This window comes from Gigantopelta aegis, unplaced genomic scaffold (genome assembly GCF_016097555.1).
Source record: "Gigantopelta aegis isolate Gae_Host unplaced genomic scaffold, Gae_host_genome ctg2845_pilon_pilon:::debris, whole genome shotgun sequence".
In the NCBI taxonomy this organism is placed as follows: Eukaryota; Metazoa; Mollusca; class Gastropoda; order Neomphalida; family Peltospiridae; genus Gigantopelta; species Gigantopelta aegis.
The window spans coordinates 58,179-82,612 of record NW_024533064.1 but is presented as its reverse complement, the minus strand read 5'-3'; the positions used below and the strand labels follow the sequence as shown (position 1 = coordinate 82,612).

At 30.5% G+C, this 24,434-nt stretch overlaps 1 protein-coding gene and 1 pseudogene across 1 annotated transcript; both read right to left on the bottom strand.

Moving 5' to 3' along the window:
* Positions 1-1,118: 1,118 nt before the first annotated feature.
* Positions 1,119-7,409, bottom strand: LOC121391699 (annotated as a pseudogene).
* Positions 7,410-18,926: 11,517 nt separating this feature from the next.
* Positions 18,927-19,457, bottom strand: LOC121391697 (ephrin type-A receptor 4a-like). Its single transcript, XM_041523238.1, is given in 6 exon segments — positions 18,927-19,016; positions 19,063-19,133; positions 19,136-19,175; positions 19,231-19,259; positions 19,262-19,322; positions 19,374-19,457. Coding segments are annotated over 6 exon segments (375 nt in total).
* Between the last annotated feature and the right edge of the window lie 4,977 nt (positions 19,458-24,434).

Below are 24,434 nucleotides of genomic sequence, written 5' to 3'. Positions count from 1 at the left end.
CGATGTATTGTTTGATTATTAACAACATAGTAATAATCGAACAGCAGTTTCACTGTCACGATATTGCCTTATTCCTATTACATAATTTTTTGTGAAATTCCAATGGTTCTGATAAACAAGATGCAATAGTCCAGATGTGTGCTGAAATCATATGGATCAAATGTTAAATTTCTTTCACTAAGTGGCACTTTGTTATAAACATCATTGCTCTGCTCGTTCTTCCACAATGAAAGAATTGGATACTTGCTTTTTGTTAGTCTTCAAACTCCCCAATTAAAAAACTGGTAATATTTCCAGAGCAATTGAATGGATAGGATGCTAATATCCATTCTTCATTCCACATTCTATTCTTGATAAGAGATCCATTACGAACATCACTATTACAGATCTGTAGCTTTGTGTTGTAACAGTTCATAGTCCATAAACCCTCAGTACAAGAGTTCCCTATAGTAATAGTACATGTACAAAATATAATATATGATATTAACTTTATAATATACTTACCAGATAATGGGACAAAGAGAAAGTGAAGGAAAGCATATAATAAAAGATACATCTTTTGACTAAACTTTTTTCGGGAGTGACAAAGTTATGTATAAAATATGAAACATTCACTCACTACAATAAATAGCAAACAGTTGTAATAACGTTTCGAGATTACATCATTATGACATCATTGTGATTATTTATTTCATATTTATAAGCAATATTTGCATTGTAATTAATATGACTTGATATTCTTTATTTGATAATGTCATGTAGTCAGTAGTTTTAATGGAGGAGATAATATAGGATGTTATTATCACAATAAGTGGATTACTAAAGTCAATTCCAGTATTAACTTCTATTTTATATTAATTTGTTGCAGTTAAGTACTTGTTGGAATAAGTTTCATATCTTGTATGTTAATATTTGTTGCTATGGAGATTCAGAAAATTAGACAGAGATAGAATAGAGTTTTCTAACAAATACAATATTTTTATCAACAAGAAATCAACAGTTCTCTACATTTGTATATGTTAAACTAAAGTATATTAAATATAGTCATCATTATCAACTACTGGTAATTGTTCATATGTAATATTATCTTGTGTTGGTACTAGTTCAACTAATGTGACTTAATGTTCTTCATTTGATAATGTCATGTACTCAGTATTATCATCATCAGTTTTTAATGGAGGAGGTAATATAGGAAGGATTTTTACTGCAGAAAGTGGATCACTCTTCACTGTTACAGTCTGTAAAGAAATATAACAATGATGTCATAGAAGACTTACTGAATGAGTTGATGACAACTTGTAGTTACTCTTAGCCAAAGTCTAACAATGTATCAATAAAACAAGGGATATATAATATATAATTCATTCCTATCATTTAGTATAGACAGCTACCACAATATGTACTCAAGACTAATGAATTCATTCTTATCCTTTCTAGTGGTTACTATTATAAAACAATTCAGTAACCTACTATTAAACTCTGTCTACATAAATTTCTTCACTATCTTATACATTCATTCAACAAATAGCATATCAAAATATAATATCACTATATAATACATTCCTCTATCTCAAGTATAATGTACATTCATTAAACAGACAGTAGTTACATAATCAACAGTCATAATATTAATTAGTTCTAAACAAAAATAGATTTCCATTTTAATACATGTTGACATTTTGGTATACAGACATTTGGCACATTGACAAACATCACTACTCTATTTTACACAGTAGGTACATATAGTTCATCTCTTTTGTAATACATTATATATAGATGGTTCAGTAGATATATCACATGTGATTACACTACTCTACTTACCACAGTAGGTACATATAGTTCACCTCTTTGTAATGCACCCTTATATATATCTATGGTTCAGTAGATATATCACATGTGATTACACTACTCTACTTACCACAGTAGGTACACATAGTTCATCTCTTTGTAATACACTATATAATAAAATGGTTCAGTAGATATATCCTATATATAAAGAGATAATGTTATGATCTAATAATGAGAAGATGTAAAACTGTTACTATGTTATTATTGGCATGATCATTAAGTTTGTAGAAACTAATAACTCCACTACACTAAGTTATGTACTAATTTAATCTAATAATGTTAACAATTAATCTAATAATATTGACAGTTGTAGATTTATATAGACTAATGAATAATGAATAAATGAATAAATGAATGGACAGATAGATGGATGGATTATCTACACCTAATAGACACTAGTGGATAATTATTTATGGTAGTTATAATGGAATAGTTGGAGTTATAGTTTTCCTGGACCATTGAATTCTTGTTGTATAATATAAGGTTGCTTTATTTGTCTGTGGTTGAAAAAATAGTAAGAAAATCTCCTTCTTCTACTTGTACTGGACAAGACGACAAATTATATTCAAATAAATTGTTGTCAATGAATGAAGCATTTTCTGAAGATAGATAAAAGCTTTGTTGTTTAAGAGTGTTCTGACTAGTTATCTGAAACTATGGGAAGATCATTTTGTGAATCATTATTTCTTTTAGCTCCAATAAAAATATTTGTCAGAGTACCATTGCAAGTAATTTGAAGGGCTTTCACAACTGAAAGATCTTGTTACAATTATTCCAATATTGTTCACTCTAGTAATATCTCTTGCATTTTGTGTTAAAAAAGGGTCTTTATCTGGAAAGTCATGAACACATCAGGTGAATCTAATAAAAGATAATAATTTAGTAGTTTTTATTCTTATGCTAACCTGTTTCTGGATAAATTAGTAATTGCTTTTTTTAGAATAGAAGTGTCGTTACTCAAATCAACTTGATGTACTGTCTCTCTTCTTATTTTTAAGTCGATGTATTGTTTGATTATTAACAACATAGTATAATCGAACAGCAGTTTCACTGTCATGATATTGGCTTCATTCTTATTACATAGTTTTGTGAATTCACTGGTTCTGATAAATGAAAATGCAATAGTCCAGATGTGTTGAAATCATATGGATCAAATGATAAATTTCTTTCAACTGAGTGACACTTTGCTATAAGTATCATTGTTCTGTTCTTTCCCACAATGAGAGAATTGGATACTTGCTTTTTGCTAGTCTCAAAACTCCCCCAATTAAAAAACTGGTAATATTTCCAGAGCAATTGAATGGATAGGATGCTAATATCCATTCTTCATTCCACATTCTATTCTTGATAAGAGATCCATTACGAACATCACTATTACAGATCTGTTTAGCTTTGTATTGTAACAGTTACATAGTCCATATAGCCCTTCAGTATGGGACAAGAGTTCCCTTTTGACTAAACTTTAGGGAGTTACAAGTTATGTATATAATATGAAACATCCATCATACTACATAAATAGCAAACAATTATAATAACGTTTCGAGATTACATCATTATGACATCATGTAATTATTTTATTTCATATTTAATAAGCAATATTTGTATTGTAATTAATCTGACTTTATATTCTTTATTTGATAATATCATGTATTAGTAGTTTTAATAAAGGAGATAATATAGGATGTTATTATCACAATAAGTGGATTACTAAAGTCAATTCCAGTATTAACTTCTATTTTTATATTAATTTGTTGCAGTTAGTTACTTGCTGGAATAAGTTCTATATCTTTTATGTTAATATTTGTTGCTATGGAGATTCAAAAATTAGACAGAGATAGAGAGAGTTTTCTAACAAATACAATATATTTATCAACAAGACATCACACAGTTCTCTACTTTTGTATATGTTAAACTAAAGTATATTAAACATAGTCATCATTATCAACTACTGGTAATTGTTCATATGCGATATTATCTTGTGTTGGTACTAGTTCAACTAATGTGACATGATGTTCTTCATTTGATAATGTCATGTACTCAGTATTATCATCATCAGTTTTAATAGAGGAGGTAATATAGGAAGGATTTACTGCAGTAAGTGGATCAGTCTTCACTGTTACAGTCTGTAAAGAAATAGTTTATATAACAATGATGTCATAGAAGACTTACTGAATGAGTTGATGTACTATTTGTAAGAACATCATCATATTCCTCCTCATCATTAACTGGAAGCTATTTCATAGTAATATCATTTAATATAAAGTACTATTAATAACTAACCATTATATTGTTTTCTATATCTTATTATAACTATTATAAATTCAGTACTAACTACTACTAATATAATAGTTAGTACAACAAGAGGTAGACCAATGTATAGTACAAAATTAATGATGTGTTATCAAATACTGTAGGAATTGTTTGTAGTAGTTACAGTAGTGAATATAGAGGATGTTTGAGGTAGAATGATGATGCTAACAGATGATGTAGTAACTGTCAATAGTAACTCAGTTATAGAACTATCTAAATTATTACTCCTACTTGGAATTATAACAGTAGTAGATATAACAATATCTAGATAATAAAATATATATGCAATTATAATACATGTACATATCACTGTTAATATACTTGAAGAGGAGGAAGCTGTTACTGAGTTGATAATAGATAGCTGACATAAGTTTGACTGATATAGTACTTGTAACAGAGATAAAGGTAGAAGAGTTACACAATGGAATAAAAAATTGAGATATTTGTTTAAATCAATTATTTACTTACCTACACTAATAGATACTAGTGGATAATCATTTTTGTAGTTATAATGGAATAGTTGGAGTTATAGTTTTTGGACCATTCAATTCTTGTTATATATAATATAAGGTTTTTTATTTGTCTGTGGTTTGAAAAATAGTAAGAAAATCTCCTTCTTCTACTTGTACTGGAAAAGATGACAAATTATATTGAAATAAACTTAGTAGGAAATGAATGAAGCATTTTCTGAAGATTGTAAAAATCTTGTAGTCCAAAAGTGTTTGATAATGTTATTTGAACTAATGATCTCCAAAGTTTTTTTGAATCATTATACTTTGTCAATTCTTCCTCCAACAATTATTGTGTCACATGACCATCAAGTAACATGAAGATTTTAAAAATCTTCTAGCATTATCTGATATTTATTCACTATTTAATATCTCTTGATTTGGTTATCACTGTATCTTTATTGGAAATCCATTAATACATTGTGTGTATCTAGGAATAAAGAACATAATAATATTTAGCAACTAATTATAATGTATTACCTGTTTTTGGATATATAAAAATTTGTTTCTGTTCTACATTATGTTTCGTGTTTCCTTGTATATGTCAATAGTATTAAAGTTAATGAAATTGTTTTCAAACTTATATATCATTGATTTGTTGCTATCAATGTAATCTGTTATTAATGACTGATCGTCTTCTGTTATCATAGTGTCTTAATCCAAGTATTTGTCCTGACTCAAATTGTAAGGATTCTGAGAAATGATATAGTAATGGACCAGATGTACTAAAATTGTATGGATTAAGTGATAAGTTCTATCACTGCCAGCTACTTGTTATAACTGTACTTCCTCCTTGTCTACTCCAAAGGGAAATCGTAGGATATTTATAAGAAATATACAATCTCAGATCTCCACCAAATAAAAGACTGGTGATATACCAGAACAATTAAAACTGTAGGAAGGCATTATCACATGCCATCTCCTAAGTTATTGTTAAGAGGTCCATTACAAGTATTACTATCACATATCTGTTTAGCTTTGTATGTAACAGTTCATAGTCCATAAACCCTTCAGTACAAGAGTTCCCTATAGTAATAGTACATGTACAAATATAATATATGATATTAACTTTATAATATACTCACCATATAATGGAACAAAGAGAGAGATAAAGACAGTACATAACAGAAAATACATTTTTGCTGAACTGAATGAATTTTATGGGAGTGGATCACTACAACTCTAGCAAACACTCTTGATAAGAATTTTAATTTGTGAACATTTACAAAAACACAAATAATTCACATATACATTCTCTGTAAATCTATATGAGAGGTTATTTGTCCAGTATCTAGTGAACCTCCAAGTACTGGACTCTCTGGAATACAGCTCAATGGTTTTCATTAGACATACACTATGAGGAGATCATACTATCAGCTGAGATAGATCTGATACAACTTGAAAAATGTAGGACGACTAAAAAACTCTGATGCCTGTACATTGATGTACACATATTATCAAGTAGTAGTAGTACATATAAGACACTCTTACAACATTGTATCATCATCTTATAGATAGGTCTGGGACAACCAGGAGGAGGAGGAAGACGATAACCAGAATCTATTAACCTCATATACTAAAATCATCTCATATCATTACTCATTATATACTTTATATTTTACCTCTTGATTGCTATGATTCTCAAATGGTTTGTGTCCTAGACTCCATATCTCATAGAGTACTACACCAAAACTCCACACATCACTAGCAGTGGAGTATCGTTTGAAATGTAAGGCCTGTAGTTATACAGTTTACAATATAACTGATACATAACATTAGTAATCTACTGACTTCAGGAGATGTCCATTTAATGGGAATCATCAAGCATGTGAGATATAATATTCTCATCTTGTAAATCTCTGGACATACCAAAGTCTGCAATCTGTACACAAAACAATAAATCCACTCTACTTATATTTACAACTATATCATACCTTACAAATACCCTGTTCAGTCACTAATATATTCCTAGCTGCCAGGTCTCTGTGTACAAAACATTTTTTTGACAGGTACTCCATACCAGAGACAATCTGACGACAGAAACTGAGTAGGAGAGTAGGCAGTGTAGAAGGAACTAACTCTCCTGGTCTGTAATTAAAAATATTGAAATTAATAGATTATATATTGGTATTAAAACTTACGAAGGTTGGAATTTTTGCAGATAGTCTCTCAAGTCTCCATTAGATACTATCTCCAGTATTATCATTATCTAATTAAGATATATTAATTAAGTATAATTTTTGACATTATCTCACTGGTTCTCCAACAGTGACCACTCCATATAACTTGACAATATTGGGATGATGAAATTGACCCATAATGGCTGCCTCTTGTAGGAACTTAACTTTCTCTTCCTCTGAGGTTTTATCATTAAGTGTCTTAATAGCAACATCTACTGGACCATTAGGAGAAAGCCACACACCTTGATTGACAGTACCAAACTGTCCAGAACCAAGATGACCAGTGACTCTGATAATATATACAACATCAAATAAAACAATCAACCAATTATATTCTTACTGTATCTGTTGACGGATAATCTCCCGGTATTTCTTATCGGATAGTTGTTGATATATACTATAAGTATCAGATCCTGGTTCCCAATAATGGGTTCTTCAATAAAGAACTCATGAGATGTACTCTAAAATAATGGATGTGATCTTATGTTTGTATGTGTGTGCATCATTTGAAGGTATACCTGAACATCAACAAGAGAGGAGTAAATACTCTCTTGCATTTCATATTGGTTAACTAATTGCTCTCGTTCAGCCTATATAGAACAGATTGATATTGTATGATGTCATTATATTACAATGAAAAACATTGTGAGTCATTATGTAGTCACATGTTATCAAATAATATACTTAAGATCAAATACTTAAGGTTAAAATCAACCCAGACTGGTACTAAGTTGACCCATTATTAATGAAATAAACATTATGTGATTCTACTTACCACATTAGGTACATATAGTTCACCTCTTTGTAATACATTATATATAGATGGTTCAGTATATATATCACATGTGATTACACTACTCTACTTACCACAGTAGGTACATATAGTTCACCTCTTTGTAATACATTATATATAGATGGTTCAGTAGATATATCACATGTGATTACACTACTCTACTTACCACAGTAGGTACATATAGTTCACCTCTTTGTAATACATTATATAGATGGTTCAGTAGATATATCACATGTGATTACACTACTCTATTCACCACAGTAGGTACATATAGTTCACCTCTTTGTAATACATTATATATAGATGGTTCAGTAGATATATCACATGTGATTACACTACACTACTTACCACAGTAGGTACATATAGTTCACCTCTTTGTAATACACTATATATAGATGGTTCAGTATATATATCACATGTGATTACACTACTCTACTTACCACAGTAGGTACATATAGTTCACCTCTTTGTAATACATTATATATAGATGGTTCAGTAGATATATCACATGTGATTACACTACTCTACTTACCACAGTAGTACATATAGTTCACCTCTTTGTAATACATTATATATAGATGGTTCAGTAGATATATCACATGTGATTACACTACTCTACTTACCACAGTAGGTACATATAGTTCACCTCTTTGTAATACATTATATATAGATGGTTCAGTAGATATATCACATGTGATTACACTACTCTATTTACCACAGTAGGTACATATAGTTCACCTCTTTGTAATACATTATATATAGATGGTTCAGTAGATATATCACATGTGATTACACTACACTACTTACCACAGTAGGTACATATAGTTCACCTCTTTGTAATACACTATATATAGATGGTTCAGTAGATATATCACATGTGATTACACTACACTACTTACCACAGTAGGTACATATAGTTCACCTCTTTGTAATACACTATATATAGATGGTTCAGTAGATATATCACATGTGATTACACTACTCTACTTACCACAGTAGGTACATATAGTTCACCTCTTTGTAATACATTATATATAGATGGTTCAGTAGATATATCACATGTGATTACACTACTCTATTTACCACAGTAGGTACATATAGTTCACCTCTTTGTAATACATTATATATAGATGGTTCAGTAGATATATCACATGTGATTACACTACTCTATTTACCACAGTAGGTACATATAGTTCACCTCTTTGTAATACATTATATATAGATGGTTCAGTAGATATATCACATGTGATTACACTACACTACTTACCACAGTAGGTACATATAGTTCACCTCTTTGTAATACACTATATATAGATGGTTCAGTAGATATATCACATGTGATTACACTACTCTACTTACCACAGTAGGTACATATAGTTCACCTCTTTGTAATACATTATATATAGATGGTTCAGTAGATATATCACATGTGATTACACTACTCTACTTACCACAGTAGGTACATATAGTTCACCTCTTTGTAATACATTATATATAGATGGTTCAGTAGATATATCACATGTGATTACACTACTCTACTTACCACAGTAGGTACATATAGTTCACCTCTTTGTAATACATTATATATAGATGGTTCAGTAGATATATTCACATGTGATTACACTACTCTATTTACCACAGTAGGTACATATAGTTCACCTCTTTGTAATACATTATATATAGATGGTTCAGTAGATATATCACATGTGATTACACTACACTACTTACCACAGTAGGTACATATAGTTCACCTCTTTGTAATACACTATATATAGATGGTTCAGTAGATATATCACATGTGATTACACTACACTATTACCACAGTAGGTACATATAGTTCACCTCTTTGTATACACTATATATAGATGGTTCAGTAGATATATCACATGTGATTACACTACTCTACTTACCACAGTAGGTACATATAGTTCACCTCTTTGTAATACATTATATATAGATGTTCAGTAGATATATCACATGTGATTACACTACTCTATTTACCACAGTAGGTACATATAGTTCACCTCTTTGTAATACATTATATATAGATGGTTCAGTAGATATATCACATGTGATTACACTACTCTATTTACCACAGTAGGTACATATAGTTCACCTCTTTGTAATACATATATATAGATGGTTCAGTAGATATATCACATGTGATTACACTACACTACTTACCACAGTAGGTACATATAGTTCACCTCTTTGTAATACACTATATATAGATGGTTCAGTATATATATCACATGTGATTACACTACTCTACTTACCACAGTAGTACATATAGTTCACCTCTTTGTAATACATTATATATAGATGGTTCAGTAGATATATCACATGTGATTACACTACTCTACTTACCACAGTAGGTACATATAGTTCACCTCTTTGTAATACATTATATATAGATGGTTCAGTAGATATATCACATGTGATTACACTACTCTACTTACCACAGTAGGTACATATAGTTCACCTCTTTGTAATACATTATATATAGATGGTTCAGTAGATATATCACATGTGATTACACTACTCTATTTACCACAGTAGGTACATATAGTTCACCTCTTTGTAATACATTATATATAGATGGTTCAGTAGATATATCACATGTGATTACACTACACTACTTACCACAGTAGGTACATATAGTTCACCTCTTTGTAATACACTATATATAGATGGTTTAGTAGATATATCACATGTGATTACACTACACTACTTACCACAGTAGGTACATATAGTTCACCTCTTTGTAATACACTATATATAGATGGTTCAGTAGATATATCACATGTGATTACACTACTCTACTTACCACAGTAGGTACATATAGTTCACCTCTTTGTAATACATTATATATAGATGGTTCAGTAGATATATCACATGTGATTACACTACTCTATTTACCACAGTAGGTACATATAGTTCACCTCTTTGTAATACATTATATATAGATGGTTCAGTAGATATATCACATGTGATTACACTACTCTATTTACCACAGTAGGTACATATAGTTCACCTCTTTGTAATACATTATATATAGATGGTTCAGTAGATATATCACATGTGATTACACTACACTACTTACCACAGTAGGTACATATAGTTCACCTCTTTGTAATACACTATATATAGATGTTCAGTAGATATATCACATGTGATTACACTACTCTACTTACCACAGTAGGTACATATAGTTCACCTCTTTGTAATACATTATATATAGATGGTTCAGTAGATATATCACATGTGATTACACTACTCTACTTACCACAGTAGGTACATATAGTTCACCTCTTTGTAATACATTATATATAGATGGTTCAGTAGATATATCACATGTGATTACACTACTCTACTTACCACAGTAGGTACATATAGTTCACCTCTTTGTAATACATTATATATAGATGGTTCAGTAGATATATCACATGTGATTACACTACTCTACTTACCACAGTAGGTACATATAGTTCACCTCTTTGTAATACATTATATATAGATGGTTCAGTAGATATATCACATGTGATTACACTACTCTATTTACCACAGTAGGTACATATAGTTCACCTCTTTGTAATACATTATATATAGATGGTTCAGTAGATATATCACATGTGATTACACTACACTACTTACCACAGTAGGTACATATAGTTCACCTCTTTGTAATACACTATATATAGATGGTTCAGTAGATATATCACATGTGATTACACTACTCTACTTACCACAGTAGGTACATATAGTTCACCTCTTTGTAATACATTATATATAGATGGTTCAGTAGATGTATCACATGTGATTACACTACTCTACTTACCACAGTAGGTACATATAGTTCACCTCTTTGTAATACATTATATATAGATGGTTCAGTAGATATATCACATGTGATTACACTACTCTACTTACCACGGTAGGTACATATAGTTCACCTCTTTGTAATACACTATATATAGATGGTTTAGTAGATATATCACATGTGATTACACTACTCTACTTACCACAGTAGGTACATATAGTTCACCTCTTTGTAATACATTATATATAGATGGTTCAGTAGATGTATCACATGTGATTACACTACTCTACTTACCACAGTAGGTACATATAGTTCACCTCTTTGTAATACATTATATATAGATGGTTCAGTAGATATATCACATGTGATTACACTACTCTACTTACCACAGTAGGTACATATAGTTCACCTCTTTGTAATACACTATATATAGATGGTTTAGTAGATATATCACATGTGATTACACTACTCTACTTACCACAGTAGGTACATATAGTTCACCTCTTTGTAATACATTATATATAGATGGTTCAGTAGATATATCACATGTGATTACACTACTCTATTTACCACAGTAGGTACATATAGTTCACCTCTTTGCAATACATTATATATAGATGTTCAGTAGATATATCACATGTGATTACACTACTCTACTTACCACAGTAGGTACATATAGTTCACCTCTTTGTAATACACTATATATAGATGGTTCAGTAGATATATCACATGTGATTACACTACTCTACTTACCACAGTAGGTACATATAGTTCACCTCTTTGTAATACATTATATATAGATGGTTCAGTAGATATATCACATGTGATTACACTACACTACAACCACAGTAGGTACATATAGTTCACCTCTTTGTAATACATTATATATAGATGGTTCAGATTACACTACTCTACTTACCACAGTAGGTACATATAGTTCACCTCTTTGTAATACATTATATATAGATGGTTCAGATTACACTACTCTACTTACCACAGTAGGTACATATAGTTCACCTCTTTGTAATACATTATATATAGATGGTTCAGTAGATATATCACATGTGATTACACTACTCTACTTACCACAGTAGGTACATATAGTTCACCTCTTTGTAATACATTATATATAGATGGTTCAGTAGATATATCACATGTGATTACACTACTCTATTTACCACAGTAGGTACATATAGTTCACCTCTTTGTAATACATTATATATAGATGGTTCAGTAGATATATCACATGTGATTACACTACACTACTTACCACAGTAGGTACATATAGTTCACCTCTTTGTAATACACTATATATAGATGGTTCAGTAGATATATCACATGTGATTACACTACACTACTTACCACAGTAGGTACATATAGTTCACCTCTTTGTAATACACTATATATAGATGGTTCAGTAGATATATCACATGTGATTACACTACTCTACTTACCACAGTAGGTACATATAGTTCACCTCTTTGTAATACATTATATATAGATGGTTCAGTAGATATATCACATGTGATTACACTACTCTATTTACCACAGTAGGTACATATAGTTCACCTCTTTGTAATACATTATATATAGATGGTTCAGTAGATATATCACATGTGATTACACTACTCTATTTACCACAGTAGGTACATATAGTTCACCTCTTTGTAATACATTATATATAGATGGTTCAGTAGATATATCACATGTGATTACACTACACTACTTACCACAGTAGGTACATATAGTTCACCTCTTTGTAATACACTATATATAGATGGTTCAGTATATATATCACATGTGATTACACTACTCTACTTACCACAGTAGGTACATATAGTTCACCTCTTTGTAATACATTATATATAGATGGTTCAGTAGATATATCACATGTGATTACACTACTCTACTTACCACAGTAGGTACATATAGTTCACCTCTTTGTAATACATTATATATAGATGGTTCAGTAGATATATCACATGTGATTACACTACTCTACTTACCACAGTAGGTACATATAGTTCACCTCTTTGTAATACATTATATATAGATGGTTCAGTAGATATATCACATGTGATTACACTACTCTATTTACCACAGTAGGTACATATAGTTCACCTCTTTGTAATACATTATATATAGATGGTTCAGTAGATATATCACATGTGATTACACTACACTACTTACCACAGTAGGTACATATAGTTCACCTCTTTGTAATACACTATATATAGATGGTTTAGTAGATATATCACATGTGATTACACTACACTACTTACCACAGTAGGTACATATAGTTCACCTCTTTGTAATACACTATATATAGATGGTTCAGTAGATATATCACATGTGATTACACTACTCTACTTACCACAGTAGGTACATATAGTTCACCTCTTTGTAATACATTATATATAGATGGTTCAGTAGATATATCACATGTGATTACACTACTCTATTTACCACAGTAGGTACATATAGTTCACCTCTTTGTAATACATTATATATAGATGGTTCAGTAGATATATCACATGTGATTACACTACTCTATTTACCACAGTAGGTACATATAGTTCACCTCTTTGTAATACATTATATATAGATGGTTCAGTAGATATATCACATGTGATTACACTACACTACTTACCACAGTAGGTACATATAGTTCACCTCTTTGTAATACACTATATATAGATGGTTCAGTAGATATATCACATGTGATTACACTACTCTACTTACCACAGTAGGTACATATAGTTCACCTCTTTGTAATACATTATATATAGATGGTTCAGTAGATATATCACATGTGATTACACTACTCTACTTACCACAGTAGGTACATATAGTTCACCTCTTTGTAATACATTATATATAGATGGTTCAGTAGATATATCACATGTGATTACACTACTCTACTTACCACAGTAGTACATATAGTTCACCTCTTTGTAATACATTATATATAGATGGTTCAGTAGATATATCACATGTGATTACACTACTCTACTTACCACAGTAGGTACATATAGTTCACCTCTTTGTAATACATTATATATAGATGGTTCAGTAGATATATCACATGTGATTACACTACTCTATTTACCACAGTAGGTACATATAGTTCACCTCTTTGTAATACATTATATATAGATGGTTCAGTAGATATATCACATGTGATTACACTACACTACTTACCACAGTAGGTACATATAGTTCACCTCTTTGTAATACACTATATATAGATGGTTCAGTAGATATATCACATGTGATTACACTACTCTACTTACCACAGTAGGTACATATAGTTCACCTCTTTGTAATACATTATATATAGATGGTTCAGTAGATGTATCACATGTGATTACACTACTCTACTTACCACAGTAGGTACATATAGTTCACCTCTTTGTAATACATTATATATAGATGGTTCAGTAGATATATCACATGTGATTACACTACTCTACTTACCACGGTAGGTACATATAGTTCACCTCTTTGTAATACACTATATATAGATGGTTTAGTAGATATATCACATGTGATTACACTACTCTACTTACCACAGTAGGTACATATAGTTCACCTCTTTGTAATACATTATATATAGATGGTTCAGTAGATGTATCACATGTGATTACACTACTCTACTTACCACAGTAGGTACATATAGTTCACCTCTTTGTAATACATATATATAGATGGTTCAGTAGATATATCACATGTGATTACACTACTCTACTTACCACAGTAGGTACATATAGTTCACCTCTTTGTAATACACTATATATAGATGGTTTAGTAGATATATCACATGTGATTACACTACTCTACTTACCACAGTAGGTACATATAGTTCACCTCTTTGTAATACATTATATATAGATGGTTCAGTAGATATATCACATGTGATTACACTACTCTATTTACCACAGTAGGTACATATAGTTCACCTCTTTGCAATACATTATATATAGATGGTTCAGTAGATATATCACATGTGATTACACTACTCTACTTACCACAGTAGGTACATATAGTTCACCTCTTTGTAATACACTATATATAGATGGTTCAGTAGATATATCACATGTGATTACACTACTCTACTTACCACAGTAGGTACATATAGTTCACCTCTTTGTAATACATTATATATAGATGGTTCAGTAGATATATCACATGTGATTACACTACACTACTTACCACAGTAGGTACATATAGTTCACCTCTTTGTAATACATTATATATAGATGGTTCAGATTACACTACTCTACTTACCACAGTAGGTACATATAGTTCACCTCTTTGTAATACATTATATATAGATGGTTCAGATTACACTACTCTACTTACCACAGTAGGTACATATAGTTCACCTCTTTGTAATACATTATATATAGATGGTTCAGTAGATATATCACATGTGATTACACTACTCTACTTACCACAGTAGGTACACACAGTTCACCTCTTTGTAATACATTATATATAGATGGTTCAGTAGATATATCCTGTATATAAAGATATAATGTTACGATCTAATAATGAGAAGATATAAAACTGTTACTATGTTATTGTTTATATAATCATCATGTTAAGTAGTAAAGAGTAATTCCCCTACACTAAATTATGTACTAATGTAATCTGATAATGTTGTTAGTTGTAGGTTTATATAAATTAATGGAATAAACGAATGGATGAATGGATGGTATTGATGTTAAGTCATTTAAAGTAAGTCACTCACAGTTTGTACTGGTATGTTTGTTTCTGTATAGAACTGTTCATTACATCCTTTAGACTTTGATTTTAATGGAGTAGTTTCTTCATAAAGTATACCTTGTACTGTTGTAAGAGTAATATCATTATTAGGAACTCCTGCCTCTGAATAGAATGATTCTCTGTTAGCTTCTTTATATACTAGTTCACTTGTCTTGAGTGTAGTGTTGTCCTCTTCTGGTTGTGAGTAGTGGTTAGTTACTCCATACTGCAGTTGTACTATCTTTAGAGTAGCATTACTTGATCTGGTACAGTCATTAGCTATAAATTTATGAAATATTCATTATAATGAATGTACATGTGATTACATGTACTATTATTAGATAGATATAATTGATATTATATTACCTCCATATACTGGATTAGATATATTATCACAAGGAACTTTACTGACATTAGTACTAGTTTGGTTTAGTGTGTTTGATTGATATGTTGGGTTACTGAGATGACCAGAGTTGTTATCATCAATAATAGCTACATTAGTCTTTCTCTTCTTTTGTTTCTGATGATAAACTATAACACAACTTGTTAGAATTATACCAACAATTAATAAGAGCAGTATTATAGGAACTATAATGGCTGTTATTATTATCACTGGATTATTCTCTCCACTATTTGGTCCTTGAAACACTATGATAGGTGTGGATGATATGAGGATATTAACAGATGATGTAGTAACTGTCAATAGTAACTCAGTTATAGAACTATCTAAATTATTGTTACTACTTGGAATTATAACAGTAGTAGATATAACAATATCTAGATAATAAAATATATATAATTATAAACATAATAATTACAATTATTGATATATTAACATACTAGAAGATGAGGTGGAAGTAGTACTATTTAATAATGAGATAGTTATAGGATAACTTGATATAACAGAGGAAATATCCACACCAGTAGGAACTGTAAAGATATACCAGTAATAATAATAATAATGATAATAATAATAATAATAATATTATAATAATAATAATAATAATAATAATAATAATAATAACAATAATAAATAAATTAATTAATTAATTATAACAACATAATTATATATACTTACCAACAACTAGTGATATCAGAGGATAATTATTCTCATCAGATAGACTTACTGCACTTTCATAATTTTTTGGACCATTCAATTCTTGTTGATATATTATAAAATGTCCATTTGATGGTTGGTAGATACCCAAGTAATCTCCATTTTGTACAGGTACTGGTGTAGATAAATTATATTGATATAACTTAGTGGAAATAGAATAGTATTGTGAGGAGATTGTGATTTCATTCTCCAAAACAGATGATCTCCAAAGTTGTATATTTGGTTCATTGACATCATTGTTAATTCTTCCTCCAAAAATTATATGTGTCACATGACCATCACATGTAACATGAAGATCAGGAAAATATCTCATAACCCCATCTTCATATTTTATAACATTTGTAATATCTCTTGATTTGGCTATCATTGTAGCTTCATTTGGAAATCTATTAATACACTGAGGTGTATCTAGGAATAAAGAACATGCAATATTCAAACTAATTAAATTTATTTACCTGTTTTTGGATATATTAAAACTTGTTTGCGTTCTACATTATGGACATTGCTTCCTTATGATGTGTCAATAGTATTAGAGTTAATGAAATCCTTTTCAAACTTATATATTATTGATAAACTATTATCAATGTAATACAATCGTAATATACCACCGTTATCATAGTGTCTTAATCCAAGTACTTGTCCTGATTCAAATTGTAATGGTTCTGACAAATGATATAGTAATGGACCAGAGGTACTAAAATTGTATGGATCAAGTGATAATGTTCTATTACTATCAGCTACTCTGTTATAAATTGTACTTCCTTCTTGTCTACTCCAAAGGGAAATAATAGGATAGTAATCTTCATTCAACCTCAGATCTCCACCAAGTAAAAGACTGGTAATGTTTCCAGAACAAGTAAAACTGTAGGAAGTCATTATCCACATATCCTTTCCTAACTTTTTGTTAAGAGGTATATTACAACTTTTGCCATCACAAATTTGTTCAGCTTTGTGTTGTAACAGTTCATAGTCCATAACCCTTCAGTACAAGAGTTCCCTATAGTAATAGTACATGTACAAATATAATATATGATATTAACTTTATAATATACTTACCAGATAATGGAATAAAGAGAGAGAGAAATACAGTACATGACAGAAGATACATTTTAGACTGCTGAGTTTTGTGGGAGTGGTGCATCCATACAACTTCAAATAAAGATAATATTATAGGAAACTATGTTGTATATAATTATACAAAAACAAATAGAAAAACAACAAGTAATATAGACTATAGTTAAACATAAATATAGTAGAATGCATAAAACCAATAAATTGTAATAAAAAATAAAAGTAAAATAAAATTTGTGCACATTTTAAAACAAAAAACACAAATAATTCACATATACATTCTCTGTAAATCTATATAGAGGTTATGTCCAGTATCTAGTGGACCTCCAAGTACTGGACTCTCTGGAATACAGATCTTGTTTTCATTAGACAATGGACTACTGAGGAGATCAACATCAACTTGAGATAGATCTGATACCAATTTGACAAATGTAGGACGACTAGAAGTCTCTGGATGCCTGTCATTGATGTACACATATTATCAAGTAGTAGTAGTACAATATAGACACTCTTACCAACATTGTATCATCATCTTATAGATAGGTCTGGGACAACCAGGAGGAGGAGGAAGACGATAACCAGAATCTATTAACCTCATATACTAAAATCACCTCACATCATTATTCATTATATACTTTATATTTTACCTCTTGATTGCTATAACTCTCAAATGGTTTATGTCCTAGACTCCATATCTCATAGAGTACTGCACCAAACTCCATACATCACTAGCAGTGGAGTATCGTTTGAAATGTAAGGCCTGTAGTTATACAGTTTACAATATAACTGATACATAACATTAGTAATCTACTGACTTCAGGAGCTGTCCATTTAATGGGAATTTCTTAGCATGTGAGATATAATAGTTTTCATCTTGTAAATCTCTGGACATACCAAAGTCTGCAATCTATACACAAACAATAAATCCACTCTGCTTATATTTACAACTATATCATACCTTACAAATACCCTGTTCAGTCACTAGTATATTCCTAGCTGCCAGGTCTCTGTGTACAAAACATTTTTTTGACAGGTACTCCATACCAGAGACAATCTGACGACAGAAACTGAGTAGGAGAGTAGGCAGTGTAGAAGGAACTAACTCTCCTGGTCTGTAATTAAAAATATTGAAATTAAATAGATTATATATTTGGTATTAAACTTACGAAGGTTGGAATTTTTGCAGATACTCTCTCAAGTTTCCATTAGATACTAACTCCAGTATTATCATTATCTAATTAAGATATAGTAATTAAGTATAATATTTGACATTATCTCACTGGCTCTCCAACAGTGACCACTCCATATAACTTGACAATATTAGGATGATGAAATTGACCCATAATGGCTGCCTCTTGTAAGAACTTGACTTTCTCTTCCTCTGAGGTTTTATTATTAATGTCTTAATAGCAACATCTACTGGACCATTAGGAGAAATCCACACTCCTTGATTGACAGTACCAAACTGTCCAGAACCAAGCTGACCAGTGACTCTGATAATATATACAACATCAAATAAAACAACCAACCAATTATATTCTTACTGTATCTGTTGATGGATAATCTCCCGATATTTCTTATCAGATAGTTGTTGACATATACTATAAGTATCAGATCCTGGTTCCCAATAAATGGGTTCTTCAAAAAAGAACTCAGAATTCTGTTCTAATTCTGCGTATGTATGTATATTCTATAATAAATAATAAATATAATAAATAAATATAAATAATATAATAATAATAATGTTCAGTGTTCCTTGTAATAAATTGATCTTTATACCTGTTGGGTTTTAAAAAGAGATGAGTAAATATTCTCTTGCACCACATAGTAATTATCCAGCTGCTCTCTTTGATCCTATAAAGTAGTAATTGTTATAATATAAAGTATGTAAACAATTGTGCTTCAATTTGTCTACTTATTCCTACAATACAAACTACTTTCGTCATTATTAGTGTATAGTAAAGAGTAAAGAGTAACATACAGCTGCTATTGTTATTACCATATTTACCTGTATGATTGTTATTATAGGTACAAGGAAGGTATTACACAAAGTTATGTATGTTGTCTATATTATTTGTAGTACATAAATGTTACATAGACTTACCATAGTACGTACATGTAGACCTCGTTGTAATACATCATATTCATGTGTATTTGGATCAAGTACATGATATACGGGAGTAGCTTGATCTAGTACATGATAAACAGGAGTAGCTTGATGCTATAAAATAGTGATTGTCCGTAAACAGATAACTGTTAACTTTCAACAAACATCCTTATTACTTACATACATTATACTAACATTAGTACACACACATACATTATACTAACATTAGTACACATACATACATTATACATTAGTACACATACATACATTATACTAACATTAGTACACACACATACATTATACTAACATTAGTACACACACATACATTATACTAACATTAGTACATATACATACATTATACATTAGTACACATACATACATTATACTAACATTAGTACACATACATACATTATACTAACAGTAGTACACACTATAAGTACATTAACAAAGGATTCTATTCGCAATACACTGTATGCCACAAGTTAATCTACTCATAGATATTTACAAAAAGGATTACATAGAAACTTGACTGTTCCCAAACAATATCATATGATGTCACTCCTATATTATGTACATATGTCAAATGTGATGTGGGAAAAAGCTAAGCTATAATTACACAGGAATCCTCTTAGAATTATTCAATGGCAATATCAATACTTACATTTGTAACTGGTATGTCTGTTTCTGTATTGTAGAACTGTTTGTCATATCCTTTAGACTTTGGTTTTAATGGAATAGTTTCTTCATAAAGTATTTCTTCTGTTTGTATTGTCTTAAGAGTAACATTAGGATTATCATAAGTGGATTCTCTGCTAGCTCTTTCTGGTTGTATTGTCTCAATGTTAATAGTATTACCATTGGGAGTAGTTGTATTAGCATAGAATGTAGTCAATTTGTTATTAGTGATTTTAGCTTCATCATAAACAATTGATGGATTTTGTAGTGTCATTAATGTACTTGTGTTTTGGAATGAGAATTATTAGCTAAGAAAACAAGAAAGGACATATATATATGTGTGTGTGGACATTTTAAAATTGTTTAATTACCTTCATATACAGGGTTATTAAGACTAAGATTACCAGCTGTCTTCATTGGAATATTTGTACAATAACTGGGATTGTCATGGCAATTGTTCTCATGAGAGAGAACAATGCTTTCTTTTCTTTTCTTAATCCTCTGATAAATTATGAGAGCAGTTACTAACAGTGCACTTAAGATTAACAGCAATATTATTACTGTAAAAACTACAATCAGTATCATCATCATATTAGTTTCTTCTTTGGTAGGAACAATTGTAGGACTAATGTTAATACTACTGTCAATAGATGTAGTCTGTGACAATGTTTTTGTAGTATCACTGAGGATAGTTAATGATGAATATTTGGTGTTGCTACCAGCTGTATTTGATGACAAGGGTTTAACAATTGGAGTATTGGTTGGTACATATTGAAATGTGGTAGATACTTGTGACAATTTTTTTCGAAGAAAAGGAAGATTGTATAAAAGATAACACTGAAGATGTTTTAAGTGATGTTGTTGATAAAAATACTGAAGTTAGAGTAGGAGAGGCCAATTGTGTACTACTAATATTGGGTGGTGTACTTTTGAGTGAGTTAGTAGACATAATACTTTCTACATGAAAGTAAATATTTGATGTTAATTTGTCATTTATAGACAGAACATACAAAGAACATTAAAATTATCAGTACATGCCTAATGGAGAATTAAGGTAAGATAATGACAGAAGAGTGGTAGTACTGATAAATGAACTCGACATCACAGAACTCAAAGGAGTGCTAATTGCATTTGTTACCATAGCTACAAAGTTATATGATTATTATTTAATATGTTAGCTTATGATATTACAAGCATATTTCTAGGGATTGTATGTACTGGTTTATATTACCTAATATGGAAGTCATTGAGGATGGTGATATCAACTGGTCAGTAGTTGTATGTTTATAATTAGTAATGATGACATCAGAACTAGTGGAAGGAAGTGATGTAGTACTGTCTATAACAACAATACTGGTCATCATAAACTGAGTACTGGTAACTTCATATATAGTAGTTGAGGTAATTACTGGGATTGGTGAAGTTGGTATAGCTAGAATCAAAACATCATTAAATCAATATATACTGTTCAAATGATATGGTACCTGATATTGATATCATGGGATAATCGTTTTTTGAGTTAATCAAAGAATTTTGATTATTATAATTTGGTGGTCCACTATTTACTTGATAATATATTTGTAGACGTTGACTATTTTGTTGGTTTATACCTATAAAATCACCTTGTTTTATTGATACTGATGAAGCTAAATTATAAGTGTATAAATAACTGTCACTTGTAGTAGTAGCATTAGTTGGTGATAGGAAAATATTGTTGACTTTCTCAAAGTTATTTTCAGACATTTCTCTCCATATTTCAATCTCTGGCAGTGCAGTTCCTGAGTTTTGTTTAGCACCAACCACAAGACTAGTGATTATACCATTGCAGAGAAAACGAAGGTTTCTAAACAAACGATGATCATTTGCAGTAAAAGTAACATCAGTAATAGATCTTGCTTTAGTATCAATATTAGAAGGAAAGCCCATAAAACAATTAGAATTTGAATCTGGAGGAGTAGGCCCTATAGAAAATATCTCTCACTAATTATTCAATCTCTTTAAATCTTACTTTGTGGGTATATTAACAGTTGAATGTTCTCCCGTTCAGTGACATCTTTTTTTTTATGAACACGACGACTATTTGGATGCTTTAACTTAAGTATATCCATTGCATTGTCATCATTATAATAATAAAATCTTACTCGGCTGACACCACTTCTTGGTTGTTTTATTCCCAATAAATACTCAGTTCCCATTCTCTTTTTTCTTCTTTTAGATGATATTGAAAATGTGTATTCAAATACTCCATTAGTGACAAAATTACTGGGCTCAAGTTTAATTTCTTCACTCTTATGGAGGTCATAATGCATTGCCCTTCTTTGTCCATATCATTAAACTGGGATATTGATTTCTATTACCAACTCCAGTCCTTACATCAACCCCAAGAGATAGAGTAATACTGCCAGTACATTTAATCTTCATTTTGTCCATTATCCAAGTCCCTTCCTCTAACAATAATAAGCTAGATCCAGCTAGACAATCAGGATTGCAAATCTGTGATGATTTCTGTAACAGGTAACTTTCTTCCATAAATCCTTCAGTACAGTCATCACATAGCACTATAGCAGATATACAAATAGCTCCTTTAGTGTTTAATTTACTTACCTCTTGTCAACACACAGAGATACAATATTAAAAGAAACATATTCAGAAAATGAATTAAGAGCTTACTAGTTTAGTTTAAGCTTTTATTATAGTATGTGGTGATAGACTATTTATTATAAAAATGATTTCCTTTGACAAAGGTCAAAGTACATTTATTGTCAATAAGATAGTTCACATTGCAATCACATATACATTTTCTGTAAATCTATGTAGAGATCATGCCCAGTATTAAGTAGACCTCCAAGTACTGAGCTCTTGGACTACAGGTGTTGTCTTCATCTTCATTAGACAATCGACTACCAAGGAGTTTAACATCAGCTTGAGATAGATATGATACCAATTTGACAAATGTAGGACGACTAGAAGTCTCTGGATGCCTGTCATTGATGTACACATATTATCAAGTAGTAGTAGTACAATATAGACACTCTACCAACATTGTATCATCATCTTATAGATAGGTCTGGGACAACCAGGAGGAGGAGGAAGACGATAACCAGAGTTCACTAGTTGAAGGCTCTAAGAGCAAAAAAATATGACTTCATTATAACAAATAAATACTTACCTCCTTGTTTGTGTACTCTTCAAATGGTTTGTGTCCTAGACTCCATATCTCATAGAGTACTACACCAA